Source organism: Musa acuminata, chromosome BXJ2-4 (genome assembly GCF_036884655.1).
Source record: "Musa acuminata AAA Group cultivar baxijiao chromosome BXJ2-4, Cavendish_Baxijiao_AAA, whole genome shotgun sequence".
NCBI classification, from domain to species: domain Eukaryota; kingdom Viridiplantae; phylum Streptophyta; class Magnoliopsida; order Zingiberales; family Musaceae; genus Musa; species Musa acuminata.
The window spans coordinates 11,322,909-11,350,671 of NC_088341.1; the positions used below are offsets into that span (position 1 = coordinate 11,322,909).

The 27,763-nt window shown below is 37.1% G+C and overlaps 2 protein-coding genes across 5 annotated transcripts; both read left to right on the top strand.

Annotated features, from left to right (window-relative positions):
• The first annotated feature begins 6,439 nt into the window (after positions 1 to 6,439).
• On the top strand, positions 6,440 to 13,581 carry LOC103981473 (uncharacterized). Of its 3 annotated transcripts, XM_009398213.3 has the most exons (6): positions 6,449 to 6,744; positions 8,701 to 9,851; positions 10,040 to 10,304; positions 10,494 to 10,519; positions 12,589 to 12,691; positions 12,803 to 13,581. In XM_009398213.3, the coding sequence occupies exons 2-6, from the start codon at positions 8,991 to 8,993 to the stop codon at positions 13,306 to 13,308; spliced, it is 1,761 nt and encodes a 586-aa protein (XP_009396488.1). In that variant the 5' UTR covers positions 6,449 to 6,744; positions 8,701 to 8,990; the 3' UTR covers positions 13,309 to 13,581. The 3 variants fall into 3 exon arrangements, with proteins under 3 accessions (XP_064960000.1, XP_009396488.1, XP_009396487.1); XM_065103928.1 differs by lacking the exon at positions 10,494 to 10,519 and having other exon boundaries at positions 6,440 to 6,744; positions 12,589 to 12,696; XM_009398212.3 differs by having other exon boundaries at positions 6,465 to 6,744; positions 12,589 to 13,581.
• Positions 13,582 to 14,177: 596 nt separating this feature from the next.
• LOC103981474 (uncharacterized) lies at positions 14,178 to 27,340 on the top strand. 2 transcript variants are annotated; one of them, XM_009398215.3, is made up of 11 exons: positions 14,178 to 14,325; positions 14,391 to 14,778; positions 18,998 to 19,041; positions 19,494 to 19,605; positions 19,707 to 19,839; positions 21,015 to 21,694; positions 22,990 to 23,272; positions 23,344 to 23,623; positions 24,728 to 24,886; positions 26,170 to 26,658; positions 26,737 to 27,340. In XM_009398215.3, the coding sequence occupies exons 2-11, from the start codon at positions 14,580 to 14,582 to the stop codon at positions 27,016 to 27,018; spliced, it is 2,661 nt and encodes an 886-aa protein (XP_009396490.2). In that variant the 5' UTR covers positions 14,178 to 14,325; positions 14,391 to 14,579; the 3' UTR covers positions 27,019 to 27,340. The 2 variants fall into 2 exon arrangements, with proteins under 2 accessions (XP_009396490.2, XP_064959998.1); XM_065103926.1 differs by having other exon boundaries at positions 14,184 to 14,778; positions 19,710 to 19,839.
• The last annotated feature ends 423 nt before the right edge of the window (positions 27,341 to 27,763 follow it).

Genomic DNA, 27,763 nt, shown 5'->3' on the forward strand with positions numbered 1-27,763 from the left:
AAATGCTTTGGTTCATTGTCCACGATCCAAGATTCCTCGATATAACTTTTAGCAAGTGGCTTCAGGAGTGGAGTCGGGACCATGTGGATCCTTGACTGCAAGTTGATGCCGTTTTGCCTCTTCGGCATTGCTTAAGATCCAAAGGCTGCTTCTGCCAAGTTGCAGCACTACCGAAGAAGAGGATGTGCCGAAAACGCTCCCAAATCTGCTGCGGCATTTGTTCTTTTGTTATATCACGAGTATGAAGGTGGTAAGTCACAGGTGTTGGCATTATCGACGCTGCTGCAACATTTGTTTTCGAGACAGAGAGAGAGAGAGAGAGAGAGAGAGAGAGAGAGAGAGAGAGAACTCGATCAAAGTACACGAATCTTGCTTATCAGACTGGCAGAAATGCAGGCACTGTATCTTCGTGGAATAAAAGTAAATGGTCGAAATAAATAAAAAAAAAAAGGATAAAAAAAGGAATGCTTCTCCTCCTATGACTCGGGAATGAAAGTGTGGTCAAGCTTATCATTTCGATTCCATCAAGTCGGCCGCCATGGCGGAGCTTTCTGTTGCCATCGAATCTCCACTTTGATGCGTGCCAAATGCCAAAAAGTTCTGCTTGTCCGAGAGATGTGGAAGGCTAAGATCCATAAGAACAACCGCCACATCGCAGCGGTCTTCTCGCTCGGAGGGCGAAAGATCGGGGCAACTTTGGTAGGAATGTTCGCTGCAAAGCAGTGGACCTCCCAGATACAGATTCCCGCCGACGGTGAGAATCCTTATCATCTCATGCACGTCCACCTCCACAAAGCAATGGCTCAACCGCTGCACTTTCATCTCTACGATCGAGTATCAACGGTAGCGTGGTCCTCCTACTGATGAAGCAGTGATTCAAGACGCTGTCTCGGTATCTATCTGCGTGGAATATATCTAGCCAGCCTCTTCTTACAGAGCACAAGCAAGATAAGATAGAATTCGGCACGCAATCAACATACTATGTGATCTCCGTCCGGGAGAATGTTCCCAGCTCAATGATGGGTAAACAAATGAATGAAAGCGCTTTGACGTCGCAAGCATCCATCCGAGGGATATGTGGCAAATTAGGCTTCACCCACCATTTCCACATTTCCTAGCGGTGGACGCTGACCACTTCTTCGGGGATCTGCAACACCGTATATGCCGGACCTAAATATTCCCATCGCTCATGCATCAGCAGCCTCCCTCTTCAAAAAGTCAATGATATTATTCTGACGACCACGTCATAAACACACTTCGCCGAGTAATTCCAGCCAACACAGGTATCAAACCCTGAAATATCAGAACAGCAATGAAACCTCCACAGTTTTGTTTCATCCTGATATTTTATATATATATATATAAATATCAGAACAACAACAATTTGACTCACTGATATTATATATATATATTATATATATATATATATATATATATATATACCCAATTATTTCTCCTCCTAACTAAGAAATTATTGTTGGAATTAAATTGTCAGAGATTAATTTCATCTTCACATATTCATTAAAGAAAAAATAGATTAAATATTTATAAAAAAAATAAGTCAATTTGATTATTGACTGTTGAAAAAATTTCTTGAAAAAGAGTGATTCATTTTGAATATAATTAATGTAATATATCTTTAGGGATTATATAAACCTCATATGGGTCATGAAACAGATAAGAGTTTCTGAAATTATAAAGAATTTCTTGATAGAAATATAGAAGATAGAAGCTTATCCTACTCTTTCACTATTTGATAACTTTATCCCTTCTTCCTATCAAGTTCAACATTTGGTATCAAAGCATAAGTTAAGCTATGGTCTCTTCCTTAAATATTATACAAATTTAAATTTCCAAATTGATAAAAAAAAATTATGATATATGATGCATTCAAATAAAGGTTCTTCTAGGCTCCCAAGATATAGGAAAGTTCATAGAAGATGGATATGTTGAACCTAAGTATAGCAGAAGAAGGAGCAACGAATGCAGAAGTAAGAAAGCAACTCAAAGATAGAAGGAAGAAAGAGAAAAATATTTTATTCACGATCTATCAAGGGCTTAATGATACAATGTTCGAGATCATCACTCCAGCAAATACTTCAAAGGAGGCTTAGGAAATGTTTCAAAAAGTATTCGGTGGTGTTGATAATGTAAAAAAATTTTGTTTACAAGTTTTACAAGCCGAGTTTAAATAATTACAATAAGGTACTTCTCAAACTATTTCCTATTAATTCTCAAAAATCATTTCTATTATTCATCAAATGAGATGAAATAGTGAACAAATAAGTGATCAAAGAGTAATAGAAAAAATATTAAGATCTCTAAATCCAAAATTTGATTTTATTGCTATTGTAATTGAAGAATCTAAAGATTTGAAACAAATATCTTTTGAAGAACATATGAGTTCCCTTCAAGTTCATGAACAAAGGATTACAAAAAGAGGAGAAGATAAAACTATGGAGCAAGCATTACAAACTAAGCTTACTCTTGAAAATAAAGGTGAATCAAATTCTCAAAGAGGAAGAGGACATGGACAAAGAGGAAGAGGAGACAGAAATCAGACCAATCAAGAATCTCAAAACAATGAAGATTGTGGAGAAAATTCTAGCTAAAGAGGCCAAGGTTATGGTCGAGGACATAGATGTGGTAGAAACTCTAAAAAGTCTGAAATACAATACTATATTTGCAAAAGGTATGAACATTACTCTTCTAAATGTTATTATAATCCTAACAATCAAGGTGATAAGGTAAATTTTTGAGGAAGAAAAGAACGAAAATCAAATTTTGTTAATGACTTATGATAATTTAAAAAAGGATCAGTCTATGACATGGTATCTAAATTCATGAGCCTTAAATCATACGTGTGATATCAAAGAGTTATTTTCAAAAATGGATATAAGTTATTCCGGGAACATTACATTTAGTGATTTATCTCAAAGACTTGTAAGAGTTAAAGGTAAATTTTTCTTGATCTTAATAATGGCAAAGAATTATGCATTTCAGATATTTATTATATTCCTGATATGACAAATAATATTCTAAGCTTGGGACAATTACTTGAAAAAGGTTATGATATTGAGATGAAAGATATAGCTCTCTCAATTCGTGATAATAATAAAACATTCATACCACATGTGACAAAGACAAAGAATAGAATGTTTCATCTACATTTATGTATTTTTGATTAGTCAAATTATTTTAAAACTGATATTGAGGATATTTCTACACTATGACATCTTAGATATGCTCACTTAAGTTTTGAAACTTTGAAACTTTTAGAAAAGTATAATATAGTGATAGGAATGCCAATAATTGATTGCTCATCAAAATTATGTGAAGTATATATCATGAGTAAGCAAGAAAGAAAGTCTTTCAAAGTCAAAAGAACAAAAAGAGCATAGCATCGACTTGATCTTATACACTCGGATGTTTATGGCCCTATCAGTCCAGTATCACTCGGAGGAAGTATATATTTTCTTACCTTCAATAATGATCATAGTAGCAAAACTTGGGTTTATATGTTAAAAGAAAAGAAAGAAGTTTTAAGCAAATTCAAAGGATTTAAAGATTTGGTTTAAATATAAAGTTGTTGTAAGATTAAATGTTTAAGAATAGATAGGGATGATGAATATATATTAAATGAATTTAAAAGTTTTTGTATAAATAATAAAATTCTACATCAATTCACTATGTCATATACACCTCAACAAAATAATGTATGAGAAAGAAAAAATAGGACTATCCTTAATATGGTCCGATAAAAAATTTTGGGAAGATGTTGTTACTTATATAGTTTATTTGCTTAAAAGTTTTTCGATAAAGTGAATTAGTAATGTTACACTAGAAGAAGCATAGAACTTACAAAAATCAAGAGTTGATCATTTAAGAATTTTTAGCAGTGTTATATTTGCCAAGATACCAGAAGAAAAGAGAACAAAATTGAAGGATAAAAGTCAAAAATGTATTTTGCTAGGTTATCTAGAGAATTCGAATGGTTACAACCTCTACAATCCTATTACAAATAAAGTTATGTCAAGAGATATTAGGTTTGACGAACAATAGATTTGGAACGAGAAAAGTGATTAGCAGCATAAGAAAACTATAACTTCAGAAGAGAATGATATAATACAAGCAAGCATCCAGAATATATAATAGCTTCTTCTAGTGTTTGTCATGCAATCTAGCTAAAAAGATTACTCTAAAAACTTCATATTCCACAAGAGAAGTTAACCAAGATTTATGTTGATAATAAATCAGCTATTGCCTTAGCCAAGAATCTAGTCTACCATAAAAGATCGAAGAATATCGATATATGATTTCATTTCATTATAGATCATATAAAAAATAAAGAAATTGAGCTACATCATGTCAAGATAAATGAACAAGTGATCGATATACTTATAAAACCTTTTAAATTTAAAATATTTTAATAACTTTGAAAAAAACCTGGTATGTTAGATGGAACAAATTTAAGGAGAGAAGAATGTTGGAATTAAACATATTAAAGTGTCATAAAAAGAATATTCATTGCAAGAGAGATTCATTATATCAAAAAGAAAAAATAGATTAAATGTTCATAAAAGAACAAGTCAAATTGGTTATTGATTCTTGAAAAGTTTCTTGAAAGAGAATAATTTATTTTGAATATAATTAATATAATGTATCTTTGAGAATTATATAAACCTCATATTTTGGATTATGAAACAGATAAAGTTTCTAAAATTATAAAAAGTTGATAACTTTATCCCTTCTTCCTAGTTCTAACAACCATTTCAATCGAGAAAGTTACATGGATCATGTTTCTTGATCCTCTCTCCATATGTAAAAACTGTGAAGAAAGAAAGATCATATATAAGTATATTTTTTTCAATAATAATAATAAGATACTATTAGCCCAAGATCAAATCAAATATTAACTCATAATATATATGTTGACTCGATGATTGTTTCTTCTAGTACCTAAAAAACCATTTCAATTGAAGAAAGATACATGAATCATATTTTCCTACTTCTCTCTCATTATATAAAAATTATGAAAAAAGAATGATTATATGAGTATAATCTTTTTTTAAATAATAATAATAATAATAATAATAATAATAATAATAATAATAATAATAAGATACTATTAGTCCAAGATCGAACTAAATAGAAGAAAAAAAACCTTTCTTCCTTGCCTTATTTAATCTCCTTGTAAATAATAAATTGTATTCTTTATTGATATCTGTCATTGATCTTTGAATGATTAGTTTGTATGTTATGACAAATACTGAGACAAATAATTTATTCTGAAAACAACTGAGCACCAATTGTGTTTTGTGCCCATGATTCAAGCCATCAGTTAAAAAGTATTTTTTGGGTGCCTGTGGATGGAACAACTTATTTTTGGGTACCGTTGCATCGAATTGGATGGGCCTAAATCATCGGCCCAAAGTATTTAAATCCAATATGATAAGTTAATTCTAATTATCCCTCCATATCTCCATTAGCAGTGAGAATCGCCCGATCAGAACCACTCCTCGTCTTCCTGTCCCGATTAGGCCGAGGTCTCAGCCTCCGGCTACAGCACCACCACCGCCACCATCATCTTGTCGAGAAGCCTCGAGCATAATCTTATTCCACCTCCTCTCCCCGTGCCTCAGCGTACGAGAAAGAAACAGAGAAAGCTAGGATAGAAGAGACGGAGCCTTCTCGATTACCGAAGCTAGAAGACACAGAGGAGAAGCTTGAACCGGACACGCGAACATCTCAACAACAAGCCATGCCATGAACCGGATCCAAGGCCTAGAGCTAAGAGGAACTAAGAGAGATCAAGCAACTTAGTTTCGCACATGCGAACATATCCACCGGATCTGAGTGATCTCTCGCTAACTCAAATGCAGAGCACCTGCGATCTCCACTATCAGAGAAGATGCACTCTTTGATGGCAAGCGAGTCATCTTCGAGGAAGAGATCGAGGAAGCGCTTGCTAGATTGGTACCTAAGATATGCGCTGCCGATTCGGATAGGCCGATAGCTTCTTTCCGTCCTTATGGTAAGTGTTGGGGGTAAAAACAAGCGATAAGAATAACAAGTCATCATGTTTGAAATGGTTCTACCCCTTCGTGTACGATTGTGGTCGAATCCATTCTCGAGGATAAGATCGGGATTCCTTCTTTGCAAAGGCACGACCGTAAAGAGATTTAGGATTATGGTTGAATCCATTCATAAGGCCGAGATTCCTTCTTCGCAGAGGCACGACCGTAAAGAGATTGATGTGCAGAGCGTCAACACCTCGGCCATCGATGAAGGTTCGTTCAGTGATTGGAACCACAAGAAGACAGTTTTTATCGCCGGCCAGCATCGACAACAATGTGCAGAGCATCAACACCTCGGCCATCGATGAAGGCACGTGCAGTGTCTGCAGAGGAGTCCCTATCAACCGGAATAATTGCTCACAATATCTTCTCCTGTCTGCAGAGCCGCGACGGAGAGGGAACAGTAAAAGTGTAGGGAGAAGATATTTTTGCTGCTTGGCGTCAACCATTAGATATCTCGTCTACGTCAGCTACTCCTGTAGCGATGACGTGGCCTTCACTTTTGCCATCTCCTTGGTTGCCCTTTCTCTATCATATATCCCCAAAACAAGCATCCCTTCTTCTGCTTGGGTCTCGGCCTCGTCCTTCCGGTCCTCGGTACCGGCCACTTGACCTCTTCCCTGCGGCGGCGCACCTTCGCCTATGTCTCGCCCTAGGCGCGGACAGGGTAAAATTTGCTTCTTGGCGGTCTGGGTGCTTTTGTGTTCTTCGTTTCCGTTCATTTAGTTCTGTTGATCCTGTGTGGATTGAGGGCTTTTAGGTTTTACTTCTTTGCTGATCTATTATTTTCTTGAGATTCCGTTCTTGATTAGGGAGTTGGATCTCTGCTTCTATATTTGATACCGTGAATGTGACGAGGCATCTTAGTACTCGGGCTGGTTTTCTCCCAAATCAGGAATGGAATAGATTTTGTTGGAAGATGTAGTCTTTTAGGGTTTTTTTAATCTTTTGTTGGAAGAATTGATTTTAAGGTAAGGAAGAATATGATTCTTGCTTCTTTTTTTAGACGAAACAAGTAGGAGTAACCTTTACAGGAATTTGATCTGTTTACTGGATATTGAGGATCAAGTGTTGCAGATCTGGAAAAATTAGCGGAACTTAAAGCATTAGTTATACCACACTGAAGGAATGTTGGGAACTCATGCTGTACTTGATCTGATTGAGGGAGCGCTTGCTCGGGAGAAGTTAATAGACTAGTTTACTTTGGAGCAGACTGAAGCAAAACATTTTTCATGATGTTCCTGTTAGTCGATTCTCTGTCTTCTGGGCTAAGCATATGAATCCTGACAATTGGTTTGTTCTTGAGAAGATTGAGAGAAAAGTATATCTTGACACATATCCATTCAGTTTAATAGCCAGCAGAGTGGACTCGGAGTTAGCAAACTATGCTTTCCCAGTTACTGAGGCTTGGTTGCTTGAATCTTGCATCTATTCTTGTATTTATTTAATTTTGTCCATGACATCTTGTCCCGTAAAACCTATGAAGGGTGTAAAAGAAGATGAAACAGATGGTAAGCCTGTTTAGAGTGGGTGCCCTTCTTGCCCTCTTGAATGCCCGTTAAGCTCTTTCTTTCAATGAAAAAAGGTTCTTCTAGCCATTTCTATGATACTACTGTCTTAGCTTTGAGCATTCTGGTAAGTTCGTGGTTCTATATGTGGTTGTTTAAAGTGAAAATGAGATTTCTTAACTTCCCCAGGTTATCTGATCCTTCGTTTTTTCTTAGGACCCTATTGAATTTGTAATAACCAATGATTTTTTTTCTCCCTTAACATAAATTAAATTATCATAAATAATGTGTTGCTTTATTTAATATTTTAATTTCCTTGTTTGTGCAGTATGATTAAGGAAATGATTAAGCAAAATATAAATAAATAAAAATAACTTCCTTTGGGGATTAACGAGTTGTCAGATGCAATGGTTAGGTGGTTCCTCCACCCATTGTTAGGAGGAACATGTCTCCACTTGGGTGAGTGCAGGATACCATTCCATCCGTTGTTGGGAGTGTGATATGAGTTCTTTCCATCCTCTGTTAAGAGGAATTCATCCCGTAGAGTATGCCTCCCTATTCGTTGTTGGGAGAGTGCACCATCGGGTGTGATGTACACTTTTGTTATCTGACTGTTATGTATGTCATCGAGATGTGTTTCATATGACTGATGCATGATTTTATTTATTGTATAAGAATTATCCTTATTTTTTTAATACATGAATTTCATAATAAATTGATATAGTATCATGTCATATTAAATTATTGACATTTGTATATGTTTCACGAATATTGAAGATTATTTTATGATTTTTCGAAAGTTTTTATCAATATGTGCGATTGCTAATGTGTTTTTATCCTATATTTATTTTCAAAGTAATTTACTACTTCGTAATAAGTCTGAGGTTTGGGTGGAGGAAACTTTTTCATCACTTATGACCCAAGATATGATTCTTTTTGCAATTAAAAAAATATTTAGTGTTGTAACGATAGGGATTTGAATTTAAAGATAAAAAAAGAGAGTCTTCTATAAATTATGAATAACGAAATAATGATTTTTTTTTATAAATCTGGGATGTGAAAGAATTAATGTTGGAACTGACATTGGATTATGGCTCCTTTTGTTTGAACAACAGGTTGTGTTCTGAATGCTGCATTGTGAAATGTCATGTCAGAGAATGCTATAGAAAGTTATGCAACCAGTAAAGATTTAAATATTGGATCAGTAATGCAAATGGTATAGTATCTGTTTACCAGTACTGTTCGTATAGGATGGCTCATTAGAAGTGAGCAAGCGTCATGTCAAACCCTCACTGCCTTAAGCACTACGATCTTTCTTATGCAAGCAATAAAGAAGACCGTGTAATATAAGAGGGGTACTTGAGAGTTTAAAATTACCAAATCTCTCAAGGTTCAACTGTTTAGCATGGATATAAGTGAAGGAAGAACATTTGGATGCAGGAATGTATGCAGTTCTGATCTTAATGATTTAGGCCTTACAACACATGTTCCCAAGTCATCTGAATTTATGGGAGCTGAAAAGATTGGAAGCTATATGAAAAATTCTGTGTTGCAGAAAGATGTAAAATCATATGATGAAGTGGTAATTCCAGATAAATCATATCTTCATAGACATCAAGATTCTTCTATAAACTGGGAAAACTACAAGGCATGCCATTGTCCAGATTCAGAAGGTATTACATCAGAGCAAAATCACATTCCTATTGATGGCATAAATAAAAAGATAAAGAGTAATTTGAATCAGAGACAAGGGCCTGGTCATGATCAAGTGGTTAATAGAACAAATGAGTCACAGATGCCACTAAAAAAAACAGCATTGAGTTCCCATCTGACAGCCTTTGCAGCAGGAGGGATTTGTTTTGAAGCAAGAAGGATGACAAAAATTAGTGCTCAAGAGATCAAATCTTCTGAATCTATTCAAGGCTCACAACCTATCCAAGATGAGTTTACTGTCTTGGCTTCTCATTCAGCAAGAAACAATTTTACGAATTCTCCTATTTACATCAAAGATAAAAGAGTTTCTTCAGTATCTGATCACATGATTGAGGAGCATTTGGAAAAAGCTAGGCTTGCTAACTTGAAGCATGAGTTGCACAATTTTACTAGGCCATCGAGAGTGACAGTCTCCGAAATGAAAGATGAAAATGAAATTGCTAATAGTGAAAGGTGTTCATGGCCCAAGATAAATCATAGATCCTTGCAGAAACCAGGAGATTCATGGCCAGGCGATTTTCCTCATCCATCTACAGACAGAGATAATAATACTGTGAGTATGCCTGCTACTCATTAAACAAAACGTCCAACTGCTTTATTCATAATGTTGGAAGATTGGAAATACATAACAGTATGGATCCTGTAAATAATACACATGTAACACCACAAATCCCTTATATTTCTCATCGTCATTGGTTAACAACTAAGGATATGTGCATGAATGTCTTGCAAGGAGAACAGCTGATTGTCGATTCAACAGAAACTGGAAAAGCAAAAGGTACCGCCTTGTTTGAAATGATAACAGGCCCAACAACATCAAAGTGCCATGGAAAACAATCAGGAGATTCACTACTTTTGATTAACTCAAATGGTATCAGAGATGGAGATGATGGAGTTGGAAATGGAAAAGGAAATGGGAGACATACAACTGCAACAAGAAAAGAATCATCAGCTAAAACTGAGACAATGGACATTGAGGTTTGCCAGACAAGAAGCTCTCTAATAGGTAGATGTTTATTGATAATAACATTTAAAGTTTTAAAATATGATGAAAATTCCTATATATCTTAGTAAGTAGCATCAAACTATCTGCAATTTTGAGCAGGTGCTATAGGGTGTAGAATGACTCTATTGGAAGCACTGTAAAAAGAACATGTTCCTTCCTAATTATTAATTCGTGGTTCATGTTTTGCAGGCATGATTGCTGACAGACAACGGAAGGTACAATTACATGCATATTAAAAAAAATTAATGTTTACATGAAATGCATAAAGTAAGCCCTTAGAAATTTTGGAGTTTGCAAAAGTTTATATTTATTAAATAGTTTACAAGTGATGTGATAGCCCTAGTCAATCAACTTGGCTGAACATATCGTTTGTGTGCAAGCATGATTCTCTTTATTCCATGTACTAGAAATGGTTGACAATATATGTGAACATGTTCTTTATTCCATGTACTAGAAATTTTGGAGTTTGCAAAAGTTTATATTTATGGAACATGTTCTTTATTCCATGTACTGAACCTTCTTGAGCCATTGAAGTTATGTGAAGATGATTTTTGTTGCTGTTTGGATTTTCAACTACCTTAAGTGTCAATATATGTGTTTTTTCATTTTGTTCCTATTTCTTTGTAACAATCATGATTGTCTTGATGTTGCCTTTACACAGCAGCTGAATTCTCTCTCCCTCTCTCTCTTATTTTTAAGTAAGATGGTTGAGGAGCCCCCTTGAAGTTGTGCACGAGAACAAGATAATTGTGCATTTTAGGTTAGGAGGATGAAGCATATAAATCTACTTATGAGGATTGGCTTGAAAGATATCTGTTGACTCCTGTTGACAATAGGGTATTGATGTTGTGGCAACAAAAGAATTATTCGTTCCACTGTAAAAGTTCTATCTAAGACACTAACAAAGACTGGTTCTCTTTGACAGTTGATCAGATCATTGTTTAGGTTTTGCTATCAGACTGACTTGCGAAAGTATTGACAATCTTTGAACTTTGTAGGGAATAAGAGTCCACTGTTGGATAGTTTACAATGGAAGGCTGCAACATTCAGTCATAAAATCCTAACTTCTTGCTAACTTAAAGCCTATAAATAAGTTACAAATTCAGATAGTTTTGGTTGAAATTATTAACTGAAAATCGATGAATACAAATTACATAAGGTTATCAATGGTCTGCCATTGTTACTAGGATGATGTAGTAAACGTGCCAAAGAAGTGTGATCATCATGCAGAGAGAAAGTTTACAAGTATGGCATCATGGATGAACTTGTATGTATATTGTATCATAGCTTTTTTTGGCCTATGCATGTTTATTTAAATAGGAGTATGCATATGTAATTTTAATAAGAATGCCTTCAAGAACAATGAGACTGTCAAACAGTGAAAGAGGATATAAAATGAGAGCGTAGCAGGGTATACAGTTTAAGTTATATTCATATGAAGAGACTAGAAGTTGTAGGACCAAATTATTTTGGTTTGGATATTGTAGCTTATGTGATCTGAAAAGCTATAAGCACATGTCTAACAAGCTTATTTTCTTATAAATGGAAGATCCATGGATACTGAATAACGACATTACTAAGAGTTGGGAGATCATTTCTTTTCCTAGAGACATCATGGCTAAGAAAACAAAATTATGACATCAGAAAACAAAGTCCACCATCACCTGTAATGGACAAAGGTGAGGAGCTAATAATATATCCCAAATGGCTATTGCAGTTTGATTAAGTAAAATTAGTATATCTATCATCATTTGGCGCATTGATGTTTATCCTAGCTTCAAGTTGGACATATTGGTATTTAAGTTCTGATGCCCCATGCAGGAAATAAAATGAAATGGTCATTTGGTTTATGGATTCATAATTTCATTTTAGCTTTCTTCTGATGACTAATATCACAAAATAGGAGTTTTATCTCATGAGAATTGGGACCAATATTAATAGTTGCATCCTCTTTGTACCTTTTACTGATAATCTTCTGTCATTCTGATGGCATCTCTAGCTCTGTACCATTGTGCATTTTGTTTGTCTGTCCAAGAACATATTGTTTCATTTCATCAACAAGGAATATGGCACATGCTGTGTAAGTCGGTGATAGGTACACTGTTTAATCTTGAACTCGGAAACACATATATTGTACTTGCACTTCATGTGTGTCTGTAGTATAATATGCATATTTATCTATGCTTAACCACTTTTTAATGCATTCTTAATATTTTGACACACCAACTTTCAAGCAGAGGTGGATGACAAAAATAAACATCAATACTAACAACGAATTCTGCAGGATCCTGTGTGCCTCAACGTGATGAAGCCCCACTATCCATTAGCTTCACCAATCAAACGAACTGTGAGTCGGCATGCTACTGCTGCTTCCTTAGACAAAACAGGTGGTGTAAGTAACAGAGAACTCAGCACATCTAGATCAGAAAGCATCGATGCACATCAAATTATTTCTCAAGTTCAGATGTACAAAATTTTGAATTCTAGTAGTATAGCAGATAAGCCGATGGAAGCAGAGCCTTATGGCAAATGGCTTAAGCGCCTTGGACCCGACCCTTATGCTTTTGGCCATCGTAGTAAGAGAATGAAAATCAGAGATGGCCCCACCGGTGCAGAAATGTGCAGATTGTCAAGTAATGTACACAATGACAATACATCCAGCTCTGACTTGATGAAGTGTCCTGAGAAGCAACAGAGTTTTGACAGGGCCAAGAACTCACCGAGTATTCCTGAGTGCTGTTGTGAATTATCAGCAAAGACAACATGGTATTGGATTGAAAGATGGTGTCATAGAAGTCCTCAGAGAGCCAAAGCTCAGGCAAGTGCTGCTACAACTGGGTTATCCAAGCCCAGAAGTCCAAAAGTGGTTCCCGAGTATTTTGAGGGGAAAGAGTTGCCAAGCATCAGGGCATTGGCATTGATGGGGAAAGCGATGAACAATTCTCGGAAGGGTGAATTTCAGAGAAGGGGATCATCTGTGGTGTGGCATACGGAGGACTTATGAAAGCTTGGGGGCTTTGGCCTCTTTGATCTTCTTGTTGGCTTTTGAGGCAAGCAAGCACAATACGTGATGGGTACCCATCCAGTTATTTGTGGATCAAACACTGTGGATGCAGAAAACTACCTAAATTGGGAGGTTGCATAGATTTCACTGTTGTAATTTTTCATGTTTACATTTCCTATTTCACGTGTGGATTCAATTTTTCGGTCAAGTATTTCCTTAAAACCTCTCGATTCAAATTTCAAGAATGGGAATTTTTCTCTGCCTAGTTTTTCAGCTCTCGAGAGCCCAGTTTCAGGTGTCGTTGCTTTCAAACTTGAGTCAGGTCTTTTGATTCTTGAATTCTTGAATCATTTCTTCTTGAAGTTATAATAGATTCCATGTCAGGTGGCTGATGCATTGTTGACATCCATTTGCAGATACCAACAAGAAATGTGTGCTTTATACTCGGTCTTCTTGTTCTTGAGCAGTTCCAATCAGATGCATACGGTAAAACAGTAGATCCGTGCTGCTTCATTTCCTCATAAAAGCCACAGATTATGAATATTTGTTCCATGTCTGCAACTGAAGAAAGGTATCCTTCTTGCTCGGTTATGGGTTGGAGGAAACTCTTTAATGGATTTGCAGTGATTGCATAAACACTGTTCTTTATCTGATTACCAGAGATTGAGATGGTCTGTTGGTTTTTTTGTTGTTGAAGATTTTAGAAGCAATTCTCCGAATTTCTAATGCTTGTTTGAACATTTAGAAATTCCAAAAAAAAAAGAAAACTTATCTTTCTATCAAAATATATTAGAAATTTATTTGGAACTTAAGCCAGTGATATATTTTTCTACATCAATTTGTTATAGCAGTATTTTATTATATATTAAGAGATAATCACAGCCGTCGAGCAAGTCGATCATGATTGAATGGAAACAGTTGCCGTGGGAGATCGCGACGGTCACCAATTAGAGTGGCAGATCACTGCGGACCACGATTACTGCCCAAGGAACCCTCTCGGGAGCGAGGAATAAATGAGTCTCTCTCTCTCTCTCTCTCAGCCTCACCCTCTTGCAAGGATAACCTTAACATTATTCTTTTAGGTATACATACATACACTACGTGTACAACACGGTAGAGGAGAGAGGAGAAGCCGAAGAGGGTTTTTGGCTGCCGAGAGGAGCGAAGAGGCGGTATAAGGCTACTACTGCGCCGCCCCGAGCTTTCCCTTCTCCTAACGGGCGAGAGAAGAAAAAGGAACAGGAGAAGGGTCCGTCGGAAGGAAGGAGAGGATGAGCGGCGGCGGCGGTGGAGGAGGGCCTGGGAGCAAGGGGAACGGAGCGGCGTCGGCTGCCCCGATCCCGGCGGGGTCCAGGAAGCTGGTGCAGAGCCTGAAGGAGATCGTGAACTGCTCGGAAACGGAGATCTACGCCATGCTTCGGGAGTGTAACATGGACCCTAACGAGGCCGTCCACCGACTCCTCTCGCAAGGTGCCCCGCCTCCCTTGGAAATTCCCCCCTTCCCTCTTTCTCTGTTCGCTGTTAGTTTATTCTTCTGTTTGTTACATGAAATCTTGCGATAAGGATGGCGTCTGTGGTTATTTTGGGGGTTACTTGGTTAGGTTTGGGATGAAAGGGACAGTAGGTGGCGGTACTCCGTTTCTGTAGTTGTTCCTCCTTCGATCCGAGGAAAATATCCAGTTTTGTCTGTCGGTTTTGCTTCCCCAGATTCTTGTTTTACCAAAAGAAGACTTAATTGGCGGTGTCTTGTTGTTTGGTTCGCAACTTCTTATCAACAGAACGGAAAGAAGAGAACTTTTTTGGCCTTGACATTTCGTTGGAAATTGTATTTGCCTGCGCCGCTTGTCCTCAGTGTTGTGTCTTGTAGATCCGAATGTGAGCCTGGAAGAGGTTGTTAACTTCGGTTTCTTGTAGCAACTGTCGCTTACGTTTCTCTATTTGACCAGTGTTTGTCTTTAGTATATTCGCGTGACGCCACCTCCTCTTACGCTTTGTTTAGATACTTGGTGATGAGAAAAGAATATGTGGAGTGATGGGATTTTTTCCCTGTTGATACCTGTTTACTTTTTTTTTATCTGTAGGATGAAAAGAGCGTCTTGGGATAGTTTACATAAACCTCATGCTCCCACCCAAACTACCACAAAGAAAAAATAAAAGAGAAAAAATTACCCAGCACCTAGTGTAAATTTTCATTTATGTCCTTTATTCTTTCTGTAGTTGTCTTTAATCTAAACGGAGTCTTAGCATAAGATGCTTCTCCTTTCTGATGTTCTTGATTTTCATAATCAGATCGTCAGTAGATTTTTTTTTTTCATTTATCATTGCTGAACCATTAGTTTTTATCCTCCTTGATTTATCATTCAATAATGTTACAAGTTATAAATTGAACTTTTAATATGTAGGTTACTTTGGCTTTTGCCCAACTCCTATTACATGTCACAAGTCTTAGCACCCCTAGCACATTTTTGTTACTCACTTTTCAATTTTGTTCTCTGTTGGCAAAGGAGATCTTGTTGGGAAGTTTTTGTTGAAGTACTTGCTTTAACTTTATGGAACCATGCTCAATGAAGCAACCATGCAACGAGATTCTTCTAGTGCTCCCACACACATGCACACATGTATACACGGAACAGTTATATTCTGTACTAGGCTGGGTCGTATCACTTTATAACACCTACTATAACACAAGCTCTTAGAATTTGTGTTCTGATGTGGTTGTGTTTGTGGATGTTCCATTATTTAATTTCTAATTTTGCTCTAAAGAATGGATATCAGCTAATGCATGTAAAGTAAGCTTCTCCTTCATGCTGTAAATGATTCTAAATTGTTAGTTTATAGGATTATCACTGAATATTCATACATCTGTTCATTGTTAAGGTTGCTTGACATACCCAGTATGCTTTTATCATGCCTAGTTGGTCATGGGGTCATCTTGGTTGTTTATTTTTTGTATTGCTGAAGGCTTCTGAGTGTTTTTTTTTACTCATATTTGTGTGCTTAGGCATTTTTCTAAATATTTGTATCTTGGTCCTTGCTTGTCTTAAGATCATGGCATCTCGCTTTTGTTTTCATTGAGTGACTGTTTTATGCTATGTCATCTTTTTGTTAGTAAAATGTGATTCTTTCTCTACTGATAAGCAAATTGCATGGAGTCGGTTTTTTGATGTGATAGTATCAATTGAAGAGTGTGATTTCGTCCTTGAACAATTGTTTCATTGACCTAAGAGTGTATGGCTGATCACACAAGACTGTGGTTGTTATTCTCCCTGCTGAGTGGACCAACAATAATTGGAGGTGTTTTTTTACTTCTTTCAATTATTTAGTTCCCTTTATGTGTATATCATGGTTACATGTGTAATTTTTCCAGAGAACTACGGACATAGGCAGTTCAAGAATCTTAGCTTGGTTTCCGAAACTCACGTTCCTTCTAGTACTAGTATTATTACTTACCGTTGATAATGTTAGTAGCTCATATAGGTTTGAGATACTCAAGTTTTTACTGTTTCCAAGTCTTTTACATTCAACCCTCTGTTTCTGAATGTTTCTGAGCATGTTTGCAAATTTGTCCTTATTCTGAAAACTCATTTGACACGAAAGAGGATGTCTTTGGAATGATTCTTTGTGTTCAGTACATCTTCATGTTGGTAATGTTATGATATTACTGAAGATGCCTCATTCATTAGAATATGAGGTAGTAGGATATGGTAATATACTTTGGTTAACAATAGGTACACATGGGTTGTTGAAAGATGCTTTGAGTTTTAAGGATAGAAACCATTGAGGACTAGGAAGAAATTATAACATACTTTAGTATAGCGATTTCAATAGGTGCTCGTGCGCGGCGAGGTGAGGCCCGAGCGCCTCGCTTCATTTCCAGGCGGCGCACTTCAAAGAGGCGTCGCTTGGGCACTTGCCAGAGCCCAGGCGTCGGGTGCTTCGGGCGAGCGCCTAGGTTAAACCAGGCGACCGAACCAGTATTTTAGGTCTGGTTCGGTCTCCGGTGCTTTAGTTGGTTCAATCGAACCAACTAAAGCACCGATATCAGCCTCCCAGCATCCCTCTCGCGACTTCCCCAACCCTAACCTTGCTTACGATTCTGTCATTGAGATTTCTTCTCTGTTGCCATTGCCTCTCTTCGTTGTCGCTACTCTCCGTCGCCGCTGCCACTATCGCTGCCACTGCCGTTGCTCGCCACTGCCACAATCGCTACTCGCCGTTGTTGTCGCTGCTCACTGATGTTGCTACTGTTTCCATTGTCGTCGCTCCCACTCCTAATGTCGCTGTCGTTGCTCGTTGCTACCGCTGCTCTCAATCAGTAGCCTCGGTCGTCCTCTTACTCACACTCATCTCACTTCGATAGTATACTGTTAATAGCAAGGTCTGCCATATCGAAGTGTATCGCCTGTACCGGGCGGTACATACCAGTCCGATAGGTTACCGGTACGTGGATCGTCCGGTACCGCTACAGTGCTACAGTACTATACTGTAGCACTGCTACAGTATGAAAAAAGTATAAAATTGTTCGATACACCAGGGTGTACCGCTCGGTACGCCCTGATGTATTGCCCGGTACACCAGTGCCATACCGTACCGAGCCCGGGTCGAAACGTCGGTACGGTATGGTACGATGAACCTTGGTTAATAGTATACTGCTAACTGTATACTAGTAACAGTATTTTTATTTATTAGATTAATAATATATTATTTTGATTTTAATACTATTAATTTTTATTTATTTGAAATTATTATTAGGTTTCAGGATAAATGACAAGTGTACAGAGCAACTCAATATATTCTCAAACGACATCAAAAAGGGATCCTGCATGGAAGTATAATTATCTAAAGGATCTGAAAGATCCTAATGCAGTGACTTGCATGTTCTGCGATAAGACTACTAAAGGTGGTATTTTTCGTGCAAAACAACATCTAGTAGGAAATTTCAAGAATGCAACAGCTTGCAAAAAGTGTCCACCCGAGGTAAAAAAAGAGTTGCTGAGTTATACGAATGAAATATATTTTGATGAAGAGGAAGGACAAGAGGAAGAGGATGAATTCAATGAAGATGATTTGTGTGAAAATGTCGATAATATTGATTATGATAAATTTCTTTGATATAAATTTTATTGTTTTGAATTTTGAGACTTTTTGTTAATATGACATTGTGATTTTGACATTTTGTACCTTAGATTTTCTTAATTTAATAGTATTTTTTATTTAAATAATTATATTTATTAATTATATTATATATTTTTATATTTTAGCGTCTCGCTTCGCTCAGGCGAGTGCCTAGCACCTCGAGTGTTTTTGGACCTTGACGCCTAGCGCTTTTTAAATCACTGCTTTAGTAATTAACATTGGGTAAGACATGGGTTGTTCAAAAGATGCTAGGATATGTTTATGAGAAACCATTGAGGACTAATATATTAAGTTTGTAGGCTATTGATTGTCTTTTGCTCTTTTTCCAGATGTTATGCTTGTTTAGTTGTGTAAGTCATTATTGTTGGCCACAGCTGCTATATCACAATGAGTCTCTCTTACCATTCATGCTCTTTCCAATGGATAATAGTAGTTACTGTAGTTCATTAATGCTGCCAAAGTATTGTCTGATGAAATGTTTCTGCAAATTGTGCATAGATTTCTATTTCTTCAAGTGGACTTACATCTAACTTAGTGATCATTCACATTGCAGATGCTTTTCATGAGGTGAGGAGCAAGCGTGATAAGAAAAAGGAGGTTAGTCCATATGATTAATTGTATTAGATCATGCTGAACTAACCTTTTTTCACAGTCCATTATCATTTTTCATCTTTTGTTTCTTATTTTGCTGCGTTAGACATGGCTTAAACAGTTTAATATTTTTTTTAGGTTACTTTAACTATTTTATGGATTTATCACCATTATGATCTTCATATCTTATTATTTCTGGATCGTTGAGTTAGCCTAATCATTCTTCTTCATCCATTTAATCTTTTCAAGGAGTGCCAACTATATTTATGCAATGCACTTGAATCATCATTTGCAATATTTACCAAGATGCTTTTACGTTAATGCTTATTTGTTTTATTGAAAATTGCCTTATTTTATTTCTGATAAAGTGTTTCGTTGGTGATTTCACCAGAAAGTGCAAGTCAATTTACATTGTTTGGATGTTTCATGTTTCCATTGCTCTTTTTCACTTGTTTTAGATCAGAGAACCTCCAGAATCCAGGTCTAGAACAGTGAACAACAGTTCAAGCCGTGGAGCTAGGGGCAGTGCTGATCGTGGGGGCCGTAGTACTTCCCAATCTAGTTCTGCTGGTACGTGATTTAACATCATGGCTTCATTATTTGTGTGCTTGAGAGTGCAAATTTAGTGCATTTGTTTATGTATTTGCTTATGAGTTTCATCTTTGCCTTAGTAGACTATGGGGCTAGTAAAGGCAAGCTTATACACAAGAATGAAAATGGTATGAGTGCTGTTCTTTTTACAGCATCAGTTCTGGAATCTTCGATGATATCGAGTAATCTTCCTCAAAAGCCAACAGCTCCAAGGTGATAATTTTATAGGATGTCGCTTGCACATTTCTTGATCCAGATGAAAACTACTATTTAGACCAATTGGATCATGATTTCATATTGAGTTATTTCTTGTTTATTCAAGTTATCCCGTTGTATGAATGTTTCTATAAATAGATTTTTGTGAAACCTTGTACATTTTGCTCCTGCTATCCAAGTTATTACCTTAAAAACAGTCTTGACACATGATACATTGGCTGATGGTCGGTGAATGTGATTTCCAATGTTGGGTATAAAGCATTCTTCCCAGCAAGTTGAAGAATTTGCTTTTATGCAAGGATTGAAATTAAGTACCGTATCAGTGTTTTGAGGTTTGCTCGGTACAGTACGGTATGGGCGTATCGAGCGGTACGCTAGGGCATACCGAACGGTATGTTTAAAAAATATTAAAATTAATTTTAATATTAAATAATATTAAATATGTATAAAAATATATATAATCACAGAAATATAAAATAGTTAATGATGGTGCACTTAAAATGATATTAAATATATTATATTTAAATGATTAAATATATAAAAATATATATAACTTAGCAACGCCCGTTCAAACCCTAGGCGAATAGCTATGACGTCGAGGGATGGCAGCGAGCGCCACAGCGAAGGAGCGGAAGAAGAAGGATCTTCTTCGGTGTCGAGGGAACGATGGCAGCGAGCGCCATAGTGCTGCGGCGTCGAGGGAGCGATGGCAACGGGCGCTGCAGCGAAGAAGAAGACGATGAAGAAGAAGGAGGCGGTGTCGGGTACTATTTCTCGAAGCTTCTCCCTCTTCTTTGAACGCCTCTTCTTCCTCGCCTCGCCTCGCCATAGACGGGTTGATACCACTCGGTAGTAAGCAGTCCGTGTGTCGATCAGCTGGCGGACCGGTATGTACTGCCCGGTATGGGAGGTATCATTCAGTATTGCAAACCTTGTTTTTATGTTTTTTGAGTCTTCTTTTTTTGTAAAAACTTCATGAGAAATTTTTATCTTATATTAAGTGGTTTTTTACAATTAACTCATCCAACAAATTTTTGATGTTGGTTATTTCTCGGTATCAAATCTGATGGCTATCGTCTCCTTTGGTTTTTATTATTATTTAATTTATTTGCCTTGATGCAATGGTTATTGCAATTTTCTGCAATGTCATTTGTACTCTCATTTTCTTGTAGCAATTCTGCTTCTATGGGAGATACAATACAGGCAGCAAACATTGGTGATGGAATATCTACGTTGGTGCAATCTTCATCTGGCTTCCAAAATAGTTGGTTGGGGAAGCCAGGACACCTTTCTATGGCTGATATTGTCAAGATGGGTAGACCTCAAGGCAAACCTTCTGGCATTCCTGTAGTGGCAAGTGAAAGATCTGATATGGCACAAAATGAAGCCAAGCAATCCTCAACAGCAGTTCTGCCATCAGAGGCAGACAAGTTAACGGATTCCTTTCAAGAATCCACTCAAGTTTCTGAGTTTAGTTATGATATTGGAATTGCCGAAGGTCAGCAAATTTCTTATGATGGATGGCCCCTTGATGAGCAACCTACAGAGAGTGGGTCAACTCCACCAGAAATATCTGGTGCTTCTCCTGTTTATGCAAACTCCTCAGAGTTGGCTTCATCTATTGATGGAAATAACTCTCATATAGGTTCTCATTCAGAAGAGACCCAAGTGCCAGTGGAAGGTCATCATGATAAAACTCTACCAGCAGATTCCAGACCCATATCAATCTCCTCCGACATGCAGATACTAGTTGACAATTCTGCTGATGCTGATGCTTACCATTTGAATGAAGGCTTATTAAAAAGTACAAATTCCTACAATTCTCGAAGGCTTGAACTTGATCATCATGAAGGTAAAATTTGATCTTCCATTGTACCATTTCCTTTTTCGTGTTCACTGTTGATATTTTCTCTTTCAATCAGTTTTACTGTATCAAGAAGATTTTGATTTTTGTTGCAATCAAACTATGATTATTATTTGAATGCAAGTTGAGCTGCATCTTTAAAAGAGACTGGTATAACGTTTGATTTGGTGTGTACCAAATGGAATGGCCAATTGTAAAGATAAGTGAATTACTGGAGGTTCTATCATCTTCATTGTACTTTCTGTAATACCATTATCACCTACTTTTGTCTATATATGCTACATCTGGATTCAAAATTGTGTTTACTTGAGAAGGAGAAAGCATCAATTTATATGGTTGGCCTATTTTACAAACAAATTGAAGCATATATGTTCAGTTTATTGAATGTTGACTCTTCTTTTACGCATGTGAATATGCCAAAGATCTCTAAACTTCAGAAGAGTTATATTTGTCAACTGCGAACTGATTCAACTACATAGTTTACTTTCACTATATTCTCTCAGTTAGGATGTTTTTTTGCCTTGGACGATTCTACTCTTGATCCTTGAATTTGTCAGCTAAATGTGATCTTATTTTTTTGCAAATTGTCTTTTTTGGACTTTTTTCTATGAAGCATGAATACGTCTATGTGACACCATTACGATCATACAGACATGCATTACATCAACTTTTGAAAATATAGGATTGATAGGACATTTATATGGTAACAACTAACAAAAACTACTATAGTATTATATATATAACAAAACTTGTTTATTTATAGTGTCAGAATATGATTTATAGAATATACAGATGGCACATGAGTTAATATTGATTTTATTAATTACAATAAGATGTTTAATAAGAATTTACTTAGAACAGTATATTTAATCATATAACCATCTTGTCTACACCCAAAATTTAAATCCCAAAAGCCAAATTCTTTTGAGAAGCAACCATAAAGTTATCCCTTGCATATCTTAAAAGTATTGATGCTTTGGGAAAGTATCCAAAACATATTAAAGAAGTATCATATTTGACTCAGATCCATGTTATATATTAGAAGCAATTAGAATTGAAGTATCCATGCCACACAGATTTGTTACTTCAAGGACCACAGTTAAGAGCCATTTTTTTTTACAGTTTCTACAAGAACAATACAGTAACTCTGAACATGATTCTTTTCTGTTCCTTTCTTTTTCCAAGGCGAGGTTTTTTCTATTTTGTTGAATTATTTCTACTGCTACACAGTTAAACATGTTCCTTTCATCACTTTGCTGATATATATCTTCCTCGATGGCTAGGTTCTTTCCCAGCTGGTGATAGTGTGGATCTTTCATCAGCTGCTGTAAACTTGGGGCAACTGAGTTTGCATGAGGAGACTAGAACAGAACCTACTGTGGTTAGTCCTGCAGTAATAATTCCTGACCATCTGCGGGTTACGAATGCAGATTGTGCACATCTAAGCTTTGGTAGTTTTGTATCCGGTGCATTTTCTGGATCTTTTCCATCAAAGCAATTAAAAAGCAACTTGGAAGTGGCTCCAGTCATGAGTGATGCTTCTTCAACAGACAATTCTGACATGAGGTGGTATTAGTACCTTTTTGTATTTTCTCTATGCAATTTCAGTCTCTGATTTGATGCATGTCTTTTGACAGAAATCATGAGTACTACAGTGACGAGCAGCTTAATCCTACACTAATTGAGAATATAGCTTCTAGATCAAGCACTGGTTCAGAGAATCTTGATGTGCCTTCTGCATCACAAACTGAAGTTGTGAAGAATGATCCATTGGATGCTACACATGAGATTCAGTACAACCTTCCATCTGTTTCTAATTATGCATTTCCGAGCTCTACACAACCAAATGCTACATCTTATGCTTATCCACAAGAAAATTCACAAATGCAGAGTCTTTCCCCTTTTCCAAGTTTAATGGTAACTTAATGCCAGTCCTTTTGCTGTTTAGCTGACTAATTTATGATGGGGTCTGGTTTGGACATGATTTTATGCTGTTTAATTTTCGTTTTGGTTAAAGTTGTGCATGATATTTATTTTATTTCATCAGATACTTGAAATGCATTACAGTGGTTTATCTGATATAAATAACAAAAGCTAACATTTATGCAATTATTTGTATGTCTCTGGCCTGGTTTGTGGTTTCATGACAAGCATAATCTAGATAACTTTTTATTGCTAATATGGATCCGACCAATCTTCTTGAATAATGCTTTGGACAAAGTAATTTGTGAGCATATTGAAGATTAACAAGTAAAAAAAGGTAATGACTGAAGATTGATTTTGGTTATTTTAGATGGAACAACAGTCATAAATCATCATAATAGGCAATAATCAGCATTTCTAAAATTTTCTCATCCAAGCAAAGATTTTCTTTAAGAAATCAACAGTGTTTTTTCACCTTAAATCCCTATTTAAGTTTGTTCCTGTTTTCAGTTCTTATTTCCAGATTTTCATCTTAAGTCAAAAAGCTTTTTTTATTGGAGTCCTCTCTATATCATGGTACCTATCTTTGCTTATCTTGAATTTAAGATGCTAAGATCAAACATTACATTTAATAATTGTATATCAATTTTGTCATTGTCACAAGCTTGACATTCAGAAAAAATCATATTCTTATTAAGTATCCTGAACTATCCAGTTTTAAATGATTATATCATGAATAGATATTTCAAAGAAGGGTCCAACATGTACCTAATAGGTTTTGATATCTGATGTGCATGTTATACCTTTATTGCAACCAACCATTTTGAGATATCAGTGTTAATTACCATAATCTAGTGGAACGGCTGTGAGACAGCATATTGCAGGTAAGTTCATATTTGAAGCAAAAACCCTTCAGGGAAGTTCTGTGCACTCTGCCTTTGAGTGGTTTATTATAAATTATAACATGTTTATCATGCAGTTTGCATTTTTGGCATCATGTCATTTTAATGCTTTGTCATGAAAAATTGTATAGTCGATCTCTGTATGCAGGGATTATGTCTTTATATATTTTCTTACGCCTGAAGTAATCCTTTGCAGCAACCCAATAGCCTACAAAACAGTTTGTTAGCAGCAGGCATTCCATCTCTTCGAGATTTTGATATGTCCTTGTCTCCCTTGCTCACTACGCAATCAATGCCTACAAGGCACATTACATCATTGTCATCCATTGGTGGGCAAACCATTTCCATGTCTGAGGTAAGCGTCAACAGCTTAAATTCTAGTAAATTCATGTACTGTTTTTGTATGCCTGTTTGATTTTTGGTTCACAACTTGGCAAAGCATCAGTTGATCACTTTTGGCCGCATTGTGCACTGCCATGTCATTTTGTGTGTGTGCCACCAATCACCACCACATGTACCGGAGGATGTTGGCAAACTAAATTATAGTTCCATATATGGATAAGACTTATTTCAGGGGGTTTCTAATGTTCAAAACTATTCAAACCACATTTGTCGGGGCAAGGCCTGTCCAAAACTTTGAATGAGAAAAACAATTTGAGCCTTGCCTGATTTGAAGTTTTATCAATCCATGGAGGCAAAAGAAGATTTAGCTTGTGGACCATTGATGAGTCAAAATGTGTTTAAGTTGGCTTGCTCACAAGGTTTACAATTTCGTACCGTACCGGAGTATCGAGCTCAGCTCGGTACGGTACGAGCGTACCGAGCGGTATGCTTTGGCGTATTGCTCAGTATATATATATATATATATATATATATATATATATATATAATAATAATAATAATAAGTTTAAAAAAATAAGAAAAGGGCGATGTCGCCTCGTTTCTTCTCCCTGTGCGGATGAGAATAAGTCGCCGACGACGCTAAGGCCTCGTCGCCTCAGACGAGGAGGTGACATCTCATCTACGGTGTCTGGCGAGGGAGGGCGACGATGGATCAGGATCATCGAGGGAGGGCGACGACGGATCTCCAGGTTCTTCCTTTTTTTCTCCCTCTTCTTCCTTCTCCCTCAGCTAACACCACCCGATAGCGAGCGGTGATGGTCGAAATCGATTACCGACTGATTTCGGGCGGTAACGGGACAGAAACAGCCCCAATCGATGGTACCATCTGGTACAAGTGGTATCATTCGAAATTAAATCTTTGCTTACCCAATTGATAGTCCTAAGCCTAACATATATCACACTTGGTTTGTGCTCATCAAAATTTATCTAGCACCTCCTTTAATCATTAAAGTTCTGCAGGCTTAGGCTAGAGGCAAGTAATCTGCCTGCATATCAGTTTGTATGCCTCTTATGCGCCTTGCTGTCCCCGATCAGCTTGTATCATTCTGAACTTATTGAATGTGGTTACTAGTCACTTGCCTCTATGCACCATTCTGAATTTGTTGAATGCTGTTACTATCATATTGTTATTTGCTTCCATCTAGTTAATCAGTAGGTTTTAAATGCAGAGACTATCATTTGAAGAATTCAGGTGTTGATTTTTTATTAGCCTGACACTAGACATGCTTTGTGCAGGCTCTGAATCCAGGGTTGTTTTCCAACCCTCAATCAACTCCGCAATCCTTGACGAGCACCACCATGTTCACGAGCCCTGCACTCCATCAACATCTTCCTGTCCCTCATTACTCTCAGCCTGCGCTTCCGTTGGGCCATTTTGCCAATATGATAAGCTACCCACCTTTTCTACCCCAGAGCTACACCTACTTGCCTTCATTCCAACAAGCATACACTGCAAACAGTCCATTCCATCAATCTCCTGGTGCGGTGCCCGGTGCAGGCATGAAGTATTCACAGCCACAATTTAAAAATAGTCTGTCTGTGACTAGCCTACCTCAGGCTTCTGCCATAGCCTCTGCTTATGGAGGATTAGGAAACTCTGCCAACATTCCTGGGGGCTTCGCCCTTAACCACCATACAAGTGGATCTGCTAGCACAACAACCGGGTTCGATGAATCTTTAAGCTTGCAAAACAAAGAAGAGAGTCATTACATGCCTCCTCAACAGGTAAATAATAATTGTTTCAGCTTCTAGAACTTTCTGACTTTCAGGTTTAGACTTCTGAATTCTTGTGGTTATTACCAGAGTGAGAACCCAAATTTGTGGCTCCACAGTGCTGCTGGTTCGAGAGCAATGCCGGCTCTTCCAGCAAGCACTTTCTACAACTATCAGGGTCAGAGTCAGCAAAGCGGGTTTCGTCAGAGTCCGCAGGCTTCACACTTGGGAGCTTTAGGGTACCCAAACTTGTACCATTCACCGGCAGGTCTGTCACGGGAACACCAACAAAACACTGGCGAAGGGAACTTGAATGGACCTCCGACCACGCAGGCTCATCCAGCAAACCAAATCTGGCAACATGGCTACTAAGCTGTTGCTGATGACTCCCAGTTTGTGGGTCCTGGAGGAGTTTGCTTGCAGGTCTTCATGGTTAGAACCCTTACATACCCTAGCTGAAGCATTCTAGACTCACCAACTAAATGTATCGCGGCTAAGCAGTTGTCGACTGGCTGCTAATCTCATTGGATGAAGAGGGTCATGCATTCATTCTAGGGGTTGAGTGTGTTTCAACTTTTGTAGTACGTGGAGTAATTTAGACTTTGTTTCCTGTGATAAAAACCCTTAACATCTGCAGATCTTCAATGTAACATTTGACCTTAGTCATCTAACAAAATGTGATCTCTTAGGCCCACAGTTTGATCTTTTTTATTTCAAAAAATTAGAAGAAATTTTTATTATATTAAATGATGTATGTGACGCTTGTGGATTACGATCGATCTTGAGACCAATCAAGATCGATAAGTGATTCGTCGATCGTAGTACTAACCAACCAATCCGATCGATAAGTGATTTGTCGTCGATCATCGTTCTTCTTCTTGGTGGTCTCTTATAAACCATTTGAAGTTTTCATTACATCATTAATGTCGAAAAGCTATTTGTGTTCTTTGTTTCTCAAAACAAATTAGTGCATGCTATTTGTGTTCTTTCTTTCTCAAAACAAATTAGTGCATGCAATTAGTATGGACGAAAAAAAAAGAAATTTTTTTATTAAATAATGTTTTATGAGGGTAATCTCAATCATGATTTGATTGAATTAAATCATGATGTGCACTAT

Coding starts and splice junctions, on each gene's coding strand:
- LOC103981473 (XM_009398212.3), top strand. CDS start 8,991: ATGGATATAAGTGAAGGAAGAACATTTGGATGCAGGAATGTATGCAGT. Junction 9,852..10,039: donor CAGACAGAGATAATAATACT/GTGAGTATGCCT, acceptor CAAGGAGAACAG/CTGATTGTCGATTCAACAGA. Junction 10,520..12,588: donor TTGCTGACAGACAACGGAAG/GTACAATTACAT, acceptor CGAATTCTGCAG/GATCCTGTGTGCCTCAACGT.
- LOC103981474 (XM_009398215.3), top strand. CDS start 14,580: ATGAGCGGCGGCGGCGGTGGAGGAGGGCCTGGGAGCAAGGGGAACGGA. Junction 19,840..21,014: donor CAAAAGCCAACAGCTCCAAG/GTGATAATTTTA, acceptor ATTTTCTTGTAG/CAATTCTGCTTCTATGGGAG. Junction 21,695..22,989: donor TGAACTTGATCATCATGAAG/GTAAAATTTGAT, acceptor CTCGATGGCTAG/GTTCTTTCCCAGCTGGTGAT.